The 15362-nt window shown below is 35.9% G+C and overlaps 1 protein-coding gene across 7 annotated transcripts in view; it reads right to left on the reverse strand.

Moving 5' to 3' along the window:
* IL15 (interleukin 15) overlaps positions 1-15362 on the reverse strand; it is a 115408-nt gene that overhangs the window by 62092 nt on the left and 37954 nt on the right. For 5 of the 7 annotated variants that reach the window (XR_004350155.1, XM_032633703.1, XM_032633699.1 and 2 more), the window contains exon 2: positions 13182-13303. The exons of the other annotated variants lie outside the window; for them this stretch is intronic. Coding sequence is in view for 3 of the 5 variants with exons in the window: in XM_032633703.1 (XP_032489594.1) it covers positions 13182-13247 (66 nt within the window). In the remaining 2 variants the exon portion in view is untranslated. The remainder of the gene's footprint in view (positions 1-13181; positions 13304-15362) is intronic. 7 annotated transcript variants of the gene reach the window in all.

Consider the following 15362-nt stretch of genomic DNA (forward strand, 5'->3'; position numbering starts at 1 on the left):
CATGATCTAAATGGACTTGAGTTAAGAAAAGGTCATTACATAATGATAAAGGGGTCAATCCAACAAGAGGATACAACATTTGTAAATATTTATGCACCCAACATAGGAGCACCTAAATATATAAAGCAAATATTAATATACCTAAGGGGAGAAAAGGAAAGAAATACAGTAATGGTAGAGAACTTTAACACCCCAATTATATCAATGGATAGATCATCCAGACAGAAAATCGATATGGAAACACTTGACTTAAACGACATGTTAGGTCAGCCATCTGACCTAACAGACATATATAAAACATTCTATCCAAAAGCAGCAGAATATTTAAAAGCCCGAAGATACGAAATTGTATTGCATTTTCAAGAAAATGAAAGACTTTCCCTATAACGAGAGACTATAATCGACATATATAATTGCCTATAAACTGGAATATTTTTACTTTGCTATCACTGCTTTTATGTGTTTTTTTTTTTTTAAACTGGGCAGCACCAAACCAGAAATGGTTAGGAGCGCTCCTGCTTTTACATACTGAGTCTTTTGTTCAATCTGTATCCTGTTAATACTTTTCAGAAAAATTATTGTCACTTCCAAATGTTTGAAATCCTTGTTTTTAGCAAAATGGAGAAATTTGTTTGTTTTGCCACACATACCCTCAAGATGAGGTATATAAATTATAAAGTCACTGAGACTACAAAACAACAAAGATAGATGAATGCAATAAAATAATATTTTGTTATGTCATTTAAAAAGTAAGGAGACTGGGGCTTCCCTGGTGGCGCAGTGGTTGGGAGTCCGCCTGCCGATGCAGGGGATACGGGTTCGTGCCCCGGTCCGGGAAGATCCCATGTGCCGCGGAGCGGCTGGGCCCGTGAGCCATGGCCGCTGAGCCTGCACGTCCGGAGCCTGTGCTCCGCAACGGGAGAGGCCACAACAGTGAGAGGCCCGCGTACCGCAAAAAAAAAAAAAAAAAAAAGTAAGGAGACTAACCAGTTAGAAATGACATTGCAACTACTAGATTAAAACAAAAAAATAAAACAAAATTGCTCCCCATCACCACTCTGTGCTCTCTAAGCCTCAGCTATGCACTGAAATAAAAGAAAAATTGAATTAAAATATTTTTATCTTTTCGTCATGAAGGAATAAAAGTGATAGCTAGTAATAGGCAAGATTTACCTCCATCGCTGAACCACTGAAGATCAACTAATGAGACTTCAAAACTCTCAAATTAGTAGATTTTTTCCTCACAGATACAGACAGAACCTTTACCCATAATGCATCAGTTAGAAGATGCTGCAATATTTCCTTTATCTTACTTCATGTTATTATTTGCTAGTAATGATCACTGAAATACAAAAAAGAAAATGCAACTGCCAGCCATTGTATAAAGACTTATATTTTACCAAATGTGAAATGAAAACTCACCACGTTGCAAAGATGGCCACAACAATCCCTCCATCCCTGTGCCCTTGTACAGTATGACATCACCACTCCTTCCATAGAAAGGTGAAGTCTATTTACCCTCCCATTAACCTGGGCTGGCCCTGTCCCAATAACTTGCTGTGACTGACAGGATGTGACAAAAATAAAATGCAACTTCCAAGGCTAGGTTGTGAGAGGCCTTGCCTCCCTGTTTCCTCCATCTTTTGAACGCTTCTGCTGTCTTGAAAGAAAATCCAGCTAGACTGCTAAATGAAAAAACTACATAGAGAGAAAAACTCAGACCACAGCCAGCCCCAAGGTCCCAGACATGTAAGTAAGGTATCTTGAATAAGCCCAGACAAGACCAGCAGAGAAACTGACCAGTCAACAAACAGAATCATGAGAAATAATAAAGCACTGTGGCTTTAAGTCAATACAGTTTAGACGGTTTGTTACCCAGCAATACATAACTGATTGACCATATATAAATTTCTAAATCACAAGATTTAGAAAATATGAGTTAGTATTCTCTTGCCAATATATCCCTCAGTCTATAATATTTGAAATCATCTAACTTTCTATAGCACTTTGCAGTACTTTTCACAACCTCATTTTTTCCCTAACCGTAACTTTATGAGCTAGTTATTACTATTATCCAGACTTACAGAGAAGAAAACCAAGGCTGATTAGTTCACCTAGCTAATAACTGCCCACAAAACTGTGAGTATCCTCATTAGTCTGTGAGCTACTTTAGCGGGGAGATGTCTTACGCATCTTTGTATCTTAAGCGCATGCAAGATGACAAACAGAAAGTCAATTTTGAAAAGGCTGGATGGATGGATGGATGGGTGGGTGGATGGATGGATAAATGGATGGACGAATCAACCTGTTGTTTCCTCTATTATTTTAAATATGTAAGAGAACTGATATACATGTAGCCCACCCCCATGCCCAGCCCCTCCAAAGTCTTTCTTTTTGATGCTAGTTGTTTTGGCTACTTTTCACTTAAGTTAGTACATAGATAGTTTATATTCCTGGTTGTCTTCTTTTAAGTAAAACCTAATTCATCAATGTTTTTCTCAAAATTTAGTACCTAAATTTTAGTACCTAAAACTAAACACAATATTGAATTTAAAACTACTTTCTGTAATCTGAACTCTGCAACTATAAGAAAGTAATACTCTTCGTAGATATCAAAAGTTTATCTGAAATAAGGTATCATCTTAAAAAAACAAATAAAATAATGTCTTGGTTCTAATGGGGAAAGATTAAATCTCTCTAGAAATCTGTTGTAAGAAGTAAAATGCCTCGGCTAAACTTAAGATCAATAAAATTCAGTCAGGAAAATATAATTACTCTCCAATGATCTACTTGAATTGAGGGAAATAAATGGACTCATTAATTTTAGCTAGTTTAAGAGGCTTCTTTAAATTATGCCATTGATTTTGGTTAATTTAGATAGAATTAAAGAACGCAAGTTGTTTTACTAAATTCTTCCTATAATGCATTTATTTAGGTCAGTTTTAAAAGAATATAACACTCTCTAATCCCATAGTTAAAACATAAATAATCCCTATTCCTTGATGCCAAGTGCAGTTAGCTACAATTATGTGCTGTTTTGTTCTATCATTTATCATGATGCTCTCATAAAAAAAAAAAGTAGCACTTTTTGTTTCTGTGACACCCAGTAAGTGAAACTTTATTTGCATTAACTTCCTTAGAATTATGAAATTAGGAATTTTCAGAAACTATTATGCTAAATTCTAACCAATATTTTAAAAAACATATCTATATTAATTTTATTGAAATTACTTTTGTGTTTAGTCGCTAGAAGTCCTTGGAAAGTAACTTTACAGGGCTCACAAGAAGTAGGACATGATTTTATAAAATCTTTTTCTGGGAGAAAAACTTTTAATTTAAATATTTATGTCATTTTATTTTCACCATACAATTTGATTTTAATTAGAATACTACATATAGTATCCATATTCAGCAATGACTTTTCAAAACATATATATGTTAAAGATTAAGAATTCTAGATCTCTAGCCCAGATATCTCTGCCATGGTTCTGTTCTTTGACAATAAATTCTAGCAGGGGTTTGCAAACTGTGGCTTGATGGGGCAAATCAGGTCACAGATTTTGTTCTACATTTTTACTTAAAAAAATTAAAATTCGTAAAAGAAGAAACTTTTGGAAGAATATGTAACAGAGACCATATCTAGCCCACAAAGACTAAAATATTTACTATCTGACCTTTTACATGAATAAGTTTGCCCATCCCCGATCAATGGATATTTCCACCTGAGTAGCCTATCACTATCTCAAACTTAATTAATCTAAAATCAAAGTTTTTCTGCCCAGACAACACCCTCTTCTAACTCTCCATTTCTCTTAAATTCAACTGAATTAAACCATGACCCTTGGGTCAGAAATAACCATGGCCAGAGTCTCTGTCTGAGCCCTGATAACCATTTCTATGCTTTTCTGTGTCACCACTGCCATTTGCCACAATTTAATCTAGGTTGGCACCACCTTAAGGCTGAATTCCTGTAACTACAATCTCTATTTCACTCTTTGATTCTGTCTGTGCTCCTCATGGGTTAATTTAAAACAACAACTTTATTCTCATCATAAATCACTTAAATTTTATCCAGTTTTCCTATTGCTTACTATTGTATGTCTAAATTATATGGCATTTTCAAAGTCCTACTTCATCAGGCACATGCATTTCCATTGTGCATTTCCATGTGCCATTTAAATGGTTGCCAATAAGAAGTTACTTATCTCCCTGCAGCTAGACCCATCACTTTATTGTATTCTACTTCTTCAAATATATAAAAGAAGGATATTTTTACTATTACTAATAATCATAATAAAAGAATAATTACTAACAAATATCAAGCACTGACTACTTAGTTACTGTGCTGAGCTATTTACATAGTATTAACCAATTTTTTGTTACAACTTTATAAGGAAGGGACTGCTATTATCATCATTCTAAATATGAGAAATCTGAGGAACAAAGATTCTTGGGCCAAAGTGGCAACACCAGGGCAGGAAACGAGGCAGCCTGGCTTGTTTCCGTGTTTTTAGCACTGTACTATACTCTCCTCAGAATTAAACCAGTGTGACCTCCTGTTTGGAAAATTCCTACTGCCTGGCTTTCCTGAGGCTCCTTGAAAATGAAGGTTGGTCTACAGTTTCTTCTACAGTAGAGAGTGAAAACACTACCTGTCTATGAAGGGTAGGCAACAGGTTGCCCTCAGGATCAGAAAGATGTGATGTAAGTAAATGTTTCAGCCAGGAGGGTAGGAAAGCTAAGAGAAACAGGTAGAAGAAGACAGGTGTGCAACAAATTCTCCATTGAGGGGTCGGTGCCCATGGTGGAATGAGTTGAGAGTGCGTTTGGTGGCAAGGCTTAGTCCTGTGCCCCAACTTTGGAATTCCTGATGGATACTGACAAGAAGGGTAGTCCCACTCCACAGGCAGCCAAATGTGGGAGAAAAATAAAGGTGAGGATTAATTAGGCAGAGAGAAGGACTGACTTAACACACCCAAGGCTCCTCACTGGAAGGAACCCAGAAGTTTCTGCCCAAATCCACAAGAGAACATAGAGGATGGCTAAGGAGAGCCAGACCTGCACGGGAGAGGTAGTGGTGAGGTGGCATAAAGGAAGATGATCCAAGTACAGCAGAGATAGCTTAAAAGCATGGCCTGCATAGGTAGACTGAGGCTCAGAGGATCTGCAGTATCTATTTCTCAAAATGTCCTCCACTCTAAAGAAAATACCTCTTAACAAGGATGTGCATACATTTTTCTGGCACATGTAGCACTAAGCATTATCTCTATTACAAAATCAATCATTTAACAAGTTTTAATAAAACCACAAAGTGGTTTAATATGTATTAAAAGGTATATATCCTTTCCGTATACTTTTTTAATGCACAAATTATAGTCCTGTAGCATGAGCTTTCCATAACAGTGACAGAGAAAGCTCAATTGTCCCATAAAGATGTGAACAATGTAAGGTTAGGTTTGCACAGAAAATTAAAATAAACTACTGTGTCAGAAAATTAAAATTAAGATAAGATAGAATAAGTAAGCTAACTAATGGTAGGTGATGGTAAGGAGGTCCATGTTTATATGCATCACGACTAGCCCTCAGTATGTATGTGCGTATGACTGACCAGTCAAAGTATTTGGACAACTTTTGAATATTATGCACATTAGGACACCAAGACCAAAATAAACACGCTCCACATTATCACCTACTATGAGAACTAGAAAAAAAATTTTTTAATTAGTATTTAACTCAACTCCACTCTTCCGTCCTGAGTAAACAGAGCCTTGAAAAGCAGAAGACAAACTTGTTCCTTAATCATGCTGACTGGACGAAGCAAATACATTTTTCTTTGAAGGTGCATGACATACTGAGAGTGGCACCCTGAAAAAAAAATAGGGTGTGAATTAAACCAGCGGTGCTCCAACACCTACTGTCCCTATTTTACAAATGACGAAACTTAGAGCATCAGTAGCTAGCCTGAGTTAAATACAATGTTCCTAAGTGGTAGAGCTGGGCTTCAAATTCCAGACAGCCCAATCTCTCTTTTTTTTTTTGCGGTACGCGGGCCTCTCGCTGTTGTGGCTTCTCCCGTTGCTGAGCACAGGCTCCGGACGCGCAGGCTCAGCGGCCACGGCTCACGGGCCTAGCTGCTCCGCGGCATGTGGGATCTTCCCGGACCGGGGCACGAACCCATGTCCCCTGCATCGGCAGGCAAACTCTCAACCACTGCGCCACTAGGGAAGCCCCCAGCCCAATCTCTTAAACGCTGCACCAACAGTGCTTCACAATGCATTTCACAAAATTCAGCATCCATTCTCTAAAAAAAAAAATTCTTAATAAAAGGAACAGAATAATTATTTCTTAACATAATCAAATCTTCTTTAAACTAATACCAACTTCAAACCTACTAATAAATCACTGTAAGTGTCCCCGTTGTATTCAGGAGAAAGAATAAGATACCCTGGTGGCTTTTCTTTGGAACTTTCTGGAATTTCTGATTAATAACTTAAAGCAGAAAAATAAGAAACTCTAGTTATAACCATTCAAAATGATAAGACGATTACTTATAAACTGTACAACTGCTTAACAAAACTAATAACCAGTAATTTTCATATTCATCATTCTATATCTTAGCGATATGTAAAGGAAAGTATCTAACTTAGGAATAAATATGATAAGGAATATACTAGAGCTATATGAAAATCAATAAAACTAAATTAAAAAAAGACAAATAATTTGAGAAGTAGACTTTATTTCTGGATAGAAACACTGTGTATTACAGAGATATCATTTTTTCCAAATTATTTCATAAGAAATGAAATTGGAGGTGAAATTGACATTACGATCTTTAAGTTTGGGAAAATCCACTGGTGAAAATAGAATAATTTTGAAATAGAAAAGTAATAAAGAGGAACTAGAGCTAGTGGATGTTAAAATTTATCACAAAATGAAAATAAGTTTCTCACTGAAATACTGATAGCTGACTCAATGAAATATCGTAACACTGAATCTTAAAGCAGCAGGTGAGGGAAGAGTTATTATTTAACAAAGTTTCTATGAAGCCATTGATTAGCGATTTAGGAGAAAAATTATATTCTCATCTCACCATATGACAAATTCATATGGCGAAAAAAAAAGACATCTGAAAAAAATATAAGTAAGAATCTGATTTCTGGATAGGCTTTAAAGCAATTTTTAAAAAAAAAATCAACAAAATAAATTGACAAATTTGACAAAATAAAAATTAATACGTTCTATAAGTTAAAGTATAATAAAATGATAGGGTGAACAGAGTGAAAAAAATGAGATAAATATGTTACAATGTACTTGTTCCTTATATATGAAAGGATTATAAAATTTAGTTAAGAAAAACAAAAATATATCTAAATAACAAATAATTTCAGTGAAAATGCAAACAACAGATGAACACTTTAAGGAATCCAATACCTACAGTAATCAAGAAGGCAAATGAAATTCATTTCTCACTTTTCAAATTTGGGGAAAAATTACATTTTATTGACTTTTGGGGGTGATCTCTATGTATACAGATGTCAAATTATAACATTGTACAGCTGAAACATATAATTAAAAAATAGTTTATTATCTATTTTTGTAAAGGTAATGTATTTACACGGTTGAAAAACAATAGGAAAAGGTATTCATTTAGAAATTGTACCCTGATTCTTGTCCCTGTTAACCTATTTTTCCCTTCACCTCCTCTCTCGATTTAGGCAACCATTTTTAGTTATTGAGAATGCTTGAAAGTTTCCTTATGAAATGCAAGCAAATCTAGAAATATATACTTATATTCCCACATTCCTTAAATAAAATTAAATAACAACTAGCATTTTACATGAGGTTAAATATTTTTTATGAATCAAAATACTATTTGTATTTTCTTATGCAAACTGTTCATTCATCTTTGCCCACTGTCCTGTTGCTTTGTATTTCTCCACACTCCCACAATTCCTAAAATATACTTAGAGAGAAAACTCCTGGTGATTTGAGAGGCAGATATTTTTTCCCTGCTTATTATTCTCCTTTAGAATTTCCCCAGAGTTTTTGTTTTGGTTTGGTTTGGTTTTTGCCAGCAAAAGGATTTTTTTTTTTATGAGTCAGATTTATCTTTTTATCTTTCTCTTTCTCCTTTAGATGGTGGAATTGAGTAATAGAAAAATTTCAGCTAGATTCTTTTGGATTTTCTAAGTATTAAGTCATTTACAAATAACAGTTTTACTTCCACCTTTCTAAGTTTCATAGCTCAAATTTCTTTCTCTCATCTGGCTTTGTTAACTAACAACACTGGTACAGCATCACCAGCAGGGATGAGAGGTGGACACACTTACCTTGCTTGTACTTTGAGCAGAAGTAGCAGAAGTGCCTCTAGCGTTTGGTCATTATTTACAATGCTATCACTGGGCTGAGTTTGCGCGTGTGTTATGTGTGAACACACGGTCTGTCAGTCTGCCATGCTTATAAAATGTTTAACTCTTTCTTTATTGAGCTGTCTCTCTTTTTTGAAACGTCCAGAATGGCTGTTGAATTTTGTCAAATGAGTAGAAATTAACATGTGATTTTTTTTTCCCTTAGATCAACTATTATGATGAATTATTTTAATAGAATTCATAATCTTTCATCCCTGGAATGAACCCTACTTCATCATGATATATAAGCCCTCTAATGAGCTGCTGCTAATAATTTTCTGAAGAGTTTTTCATTGATGTTCTTAAATAAAACTGGGAATAGTTTTCTTCTTGTGAAATTCTGACCAAGTTTAGGTGCCAATGATAGTCTCCCTTCATTAAAATAATTTGAGTTTGTATTCCTCTGGAAGGGTTTAAATCACACTGAAATAATCTCTTCTTGAAAAAAAAATCATTGGATAGGATGTAACTCGCAAATGATGCATACTGTCATATCTAGGTAACTAATCTTGAGTTGTAATCTTGAGTTACAATTTTAAAAGATACATGTAATATCTAAGGTAACAAATACAAAGAGTAAAACACTATTAATTAATGAATTAGTAGAGGAAACAGCGATAGTAAAAAGTCGATTCATCCGAATTAAGGCAAGAAAGGAAGAACAAAACTATGTAAAGAGATGGGTCATTTGTTATAAAGCAGAAACTAACACACCATTGTAAAGCAATTATACCCCAATAAAGATGTTAAAAAAAAAAAAAAAAAGAGATGGGTCAAATGGAAACAAAGAGTAAACTGGTAGATATAAACACAGCTATATGAGTAATTATATTAAATGAAAATGGATTAAATGCTCTATGTAAAAGACTAAGTAAGATTGCCAGATTAAATTAAAAACAAAAATGTAAAACCTATGGTTTTAGAAGGCACACTTGTAACATAAGGGCAAAGACAGGCTGAAAGTAAATGGAAGGACCAAAAAGCAAGTCATTACAGTTAAAGGACTAAAATTATTCAGTGTTTATTATCTGAAAGAATTCTGGCTGTAAAATCAATACCAAAAAAATAATTCTTAATTTATTTTCTCAATTCTCAATTGTGTGAAATTCTCAATTGTCTGAAAAATAAACGATACGCTTTTTGAATAACTCAGGAATCAGAGAAGAAATTCCAATGGAATTCAGGCAAACAATAAAGATATGAAATCATCATTAGGCACAGAAAAAGGATTCTATTAAATAGAGCAATTCCGGGAAGCAAGAGAAGGTAAAAATGGGAAAGCAGCAGGAAAGGGGTGAAGCCCATAGAAGAACGTGTCGTGGGGCTTGCCGTTCCTACGTGCACAGAGCTACAGAAGAGTCACCCCCAGACAGAGGCAGGGGGCGAGAATGTGTTACTAATTCCTGCATCCCATTGGTCAAAGATTAGCCAGACAGCCCGTTTACTTGTCCACATTTCCATGTCAGGAGGAAACCCCGGGCAGGAAACTCAGGATGTGAGCAAGTGCACCCACCCCACCTGTCAGGATGTACCTTGTGGAGTCCATCAGAGATTACAAGAAGCTGCTACGCACCAGTTCTGACCTCTTCCAGCTTTGTCACTGGAAGCTACCACTGGGGGACACAGCCCCTTCCTACCAATGCATTTCCCTCCTTTTTGAAAGATGTGCTTTCTGAGATCTTCCACCCATGGGCACAAAGAATTTTTCTCCATTTCTCCCAGCAATGAATCCCTATTCAACCTCAGTCCCCACTCAGAACTGGGCTCTTTCCTTCTTGTTGGTGATTGTTGACAGCTGTCATCACTGGGCCCCCTCCATACTTCCATTCCTCTCTGTCCCTCCAGTGGAACTTCCTGTGCAAATTCTCTAGCCTCAGTTGCTTTTGCCTATACTCCACATGGTTTGGACTTTAGAGCTTTTCACTATCTCTGAGTTTTGCTTTAGACTTAGTTTGTGGGTCTTTCCACAATCCCATTCTACATGATTTCCGAGAGAATTACATTTGGTCCAATCCCCTGCTCATTATGGAACCAGGAAGGATTGTTTTGTCCATCGCCAGATGAATGGATAAAGAAGATGTGGCACATATATACAATGGAATATGACTCAGCCATAAAAAGAAATGAAACTGAGTTATTTGTAGTGAGATGGATGGACCTAGAGACTGTCATACAGAGTGCAGTAAGTCAGAAAGAGAAAAACAAATACCGTATGCTAACACATATATATGGAATCTAAAAAAAGAAAAAATATGGTTCTGAAGAACCTAGGGGCAGGACAGGAATAAAGACACAGAGGTAGAGAATGGACTTGAGGACACAGGGAGGGGGAAGGGTAAGCTGGGACGAAGTGAGAGAGTGGCATGGACATATATACACCACCAAATGTAAAATAGATAGCTCGTGGGAAGCAGCTGCATAGCACAGGGAGACCAGCTGGGTGCTTTGTGTCCACCTAGAGGGGTGGGATAGGGAGGGTGGGAGGGAGACTCAAGAGGAAGGAGATATGGGAATATATGTTTATGCAGAGTTCATTCACTTTATTATACAGCAGAAACTAACACACCATTGTAAAGCAATTATACTCCAATAAAGATATTTAAAAAAAAAAAAGCTGTTAATGTCAGAACTGATGAGGATGAAATGTCACCAAGACTCACAAAGGGATGACAAAGATATAAATTTGTACATATTTTCTGGAGTATGTCTTGAGCACCATTAAAATATTTACAACTTTAAACATTTTAATTCTCCTCCTAGAAAATTTTCCTAATAAAATTTTCAGAAATCTGGTCAGGGATTTATTCAAAAATATATTTACTGAAGTATTATTTTAATAACCACAAATTAATGAGATTATAATCAGTTGTGATATATTTTAAATTGGAGTATTATATACACATTAAAAATAATATTAACTTATGTAATATCACAGGGAAATGTCACAGTTTATTGTTAAATAGACAAAAGTACAAGGCAAATTTTCAATAATTTTTATATCAACCATGTAGAAAAAATAGCCCTGGAAAGAATCACGTAATAAGCTGCCTCTTAGTTATTGCATTACTGGCGATGTTTTTCCCACTTTACACTTTCCTATAGTTTTCATCATACTAGAGTGAGCACGTTACTTTGATAATCAGAAAGATAATAAGAAATAAAACAAAAAAATAAAAATAAAATCTTGAGACCCTTCCTCACACCAGATAAGAACAGCTATCACTGGCCTCCACAAATAACCACAACATAATATGATTATTTAAGTACCCAAAAGGAAGCTTCGGTTTTTAAGTACCACAAAGGAAGCTGCTCTGAATTTTTATTAAGAATCCCTAAACTCAAGAAACAACCTACTCAAAAACTAGGAATCAAGGAGAATTCTGAAAAAGAGAAAGCACTTTTTCATGACTTCAAAACAACTCAGGGGAGATTCCTGTTTAATTTCTTGCATATTTCAAGTATGATTTCACTTAAAGAAAATTCCCCTGGCTTTTGCCCCAGAATTGATCATAATGGATTTTTTAAAAATAATATGTTTATTTATTTTCACAAACAGTGACAAGACAATTTAGAGCTATGTTGCTATTACAAAAATGTCCCAGTTCTACTCCTCAACATCCAAAATGCCCTCCTGCTTCTTCTTTGAGCCATCAGTGGTAGCAATACATAAAATGTGTTTAACCCTAAGACTGTCAGTAAGTTATTTCTCGAGTTTAGGGGATTCCCTATAAAAAATCTAGGAAACAGAGCAATTTCAAAGAAGCACATGAAGTTAGAGGATATGTTTCACTTTGTAGGCAATTATGAGCAGAGGACATTTTCTTCACACTTTTTCTTCCAGTTTATATTTACTTCATTATTTTCTGATGCCAGAAATGATTGCACAAGAGAGGAATTACTTGTTTCCTCTTAGGATTCTTATAAAGAGTTTCACTTTTCATAAACCCCTGTATTTACTCTACTGCTTACCCTGATCTATACAAATGATTCAGAAAATTTTCTAAAGGAGTTAAATATTATAACTGAAAGTAAAAATTAAATGCATGTGTTCACTTTATCAAGAAGTCAGTTCCTTTGATTTCCATTTCTGCAGCTTTATTTTGTTTAGTTCTTGAGACTGTACTTGATTTTACATCATTCTCAAACATTTTTCAAAAGTTTCAAATAGTCATTCAAGAACTCTAATCTACATTATTCTCTAATTTCCTTACACTTGTAAAATCATTCAGAAATTTGATAGTTGCATTACATTTATTATTTAATTTTAAGCACCCCAGTTCCTTTAAAATTAACTTAATAATAGAAAAAAGTGAGATGCAGAATGTCTTCATCTAATATGCCAAGGATTGGCAAACTAAGACCCACAGGCCAAACTTCACCGGCCATTTGTTTTTGTAAATAAAGTTTTGTTGGGACAAATCCATGCCCATCCATGTCTACAGCAATAAGGGCAGAGTTTAGTAGTTGCAACAGATATCATTTGGCTGGCAAAGCCTGTCTGGATTTTTTCAGAAAAAATTTGCCCACCTCTGTTATGTGCAGTGTTCTCTGTTTGTTTTCTGTGTTCTCTGTTTGTTCTCTGCAGTGTTCTCTGAATGTTTTCAACATTCTATAACAAATGGCATTTTGTTTTTTAACTAAGATGCTCATTTTTTAAAATTCTGGATATATATATAACATCCCCGGTTTGCCAGATCTTCATTATTACTAATTATACATTATTACATAAGCGGGTCTATACTGTATGATGTAATTCTTAAAAGCTTTACTTACATGACTTCCTGTACATTTGCTATCTTCTAACACTGACTTCTTTGTTTCCTGTGACGTCACCAACATAGCACGTGATGGGACATTGTTTTAAAGAACCACATGACCATATGCAGGAATGGATTCTGTAGGAATCAAAGGTAGGATACAAAGATTAAAAATTATGTATTGAATAATCTTAACTTCCTTGAATTTATGATTACTTCTGCATCTGATGATGCTAGAAAAGACAGGAAGGCTCATATGGAGAAAGCTTCAGAAGTCAATAGAAACTTTTTTAAATTAAGTTTTCCTAAAATCTTCAGTCTTCCTCAGAATTTAACTCACATCCATGTTGACTATATAGCTGCTTCATTTGGGAAAAGAAAGTATCATATATTATTTAAAATAAGTATTTTTTTACTCTTTCCCTGGAACTGGTGACCAGAACCAAATGTTGGGGATAAAGAAGCATTAAGTTTCCCACATTCTAAAAAGAATTTTGTAGCTAGGTCCAGCAACCTGCTCCAGGGAGAACTCAGAGGTAGGCAAACCTTTACTATTTCTACTACCTCCAAACCATCAACTCCACCCCAAGACCCCATTCCCAGTCCATATACGGAAGACTAAAATACCAGTATGGGAAGGGAAAGGAAATGATTGGAATCACCAGCGAGGAACATGATGGAAAATGCTATGGGATTATACACAAGAGACTGTGCTATAAACTGAATTGTGTCTCCCCAAAATTCTTATGTTGAAGCCCTAACCCCCATTGTGATGGTATTTGGAGACGGGGCTTTGGGAGGTAATTAGGTTTAAATGAGGTTATAAGGGTGGAGCCCTCATGATGGGATTAGTGCCTTTATGATAAGTGACATCAGAGAGCTTGCTTCCTTCCTCTCTCTCTTCACCACATGAGGACACAGTGAAAAGGCAGCCATCTGCAAGCCAGGAAGGGAGTCCTCACCAAAGAACTCAATCATCTGGCATCTTGATCTTGTACCTTCCAGCTTCCAGAAGTCCAGGTGTGCTATTTTGTTATGGCAGCCTGAGCTGAATAATACAGACTGGCATCGCATCCCCTGACTAGACATCATATCAGCTCATGAGATGGTTGATTTGTTCTTAAACCTACATGACTAAAGAAAAAAATAATGAAGAAAAGTATCAAATTTTGTTTCCAGGGTTTGATCCAGCAAAACTGTATGAGTTTCCCATGGATCAAGACTGGCCTCCTTGCAAGGGGACTCAAAATCAGACCTGGTGGGCTGTACCACCAGGGGAAACTGATGAGAGGGTAGGAAGAGGTTAAGCCTAATCACCTACAGAGGGCTGGTGTGGAGGCCACTACAGGTGTGTGGAAGAACTCACACACATGGCCCACAGGAGAGCCCAACTTTGGAACCTCCTACACAGAAGCTTTCAATGATTCATTCTTGTTATCCAGGAAGAGAAGCAACAACCAGCAGAGGATAGCCTAGTTCAGTCAGGAGCCATTTGGCCCGTCTGCCCTATGCCACCCTCTCAGTCCCCAACTTCCTGCAGTTAAAATCAGAAGGAGGTTAGAAAGCATGAAGACGTAGACCACACCCTCTTCCCCCAATGGTCCCACAGGCCCAACTTGAGCTGAGGGAATATATGGAGATGAGACTGGAATTTTAAATGGACTAGACAATTCAGTAATTGGAAGTGACCAAAATGCTATAGGATCTGACACTTTTGCAAACGGATAATTACAAATGGAGTATGAGGGAAGTCGTTCCAGAAACATTGAAGAGTTAGCATAAATAGGTCTTTGATACCACCTGTTACAGAGGAAAAGGGAAGAGGCAATGATTGTTCAGAAAAGAGTAACTCATTTTGGATCAATTTAAGGCAAACTGCTATTCCATCATCTCTCCACTCTCCAGCAATGACTTTTCTAGTTTATTCCCTTTCAAACTCTCTTTTTAACAATCTCTCACCTCATTCATTCCTATCATATAATAATGAGAAGAATAATAAGAATCCTTATGAAACTTTTTGTTGAAAGAAAAAAAGATTAAGGTTTTTGAGAAAAATGTCTATTCAATTTAAAAGTTGATCTTAGACACAGCCATCAATCTTAGCTTTTTGTTTTTCTTTTTTTGCTTTCTTCTCTGCATCATGTTCATATAACAGCCAACCCCTTAGTCCTGGTTTTACTTCCCACTTCTATTATCT

Source organism: Phocoena sinus, chromosome 5 (genome assembly GCF_008692025.1).
Source record: "Phocoena sinus isolate mPhoSin1 chromosome 5, mPhoSin1.pri, whole genome shotgun sequence".
Classification (NCBI taxonomy): domain Eukaryota; kingdom Metazoa; phylum Chordata; class Mammalia; order Artiodactyla; family Phocoenidae; genus Phocoena; species Phocoena sinus.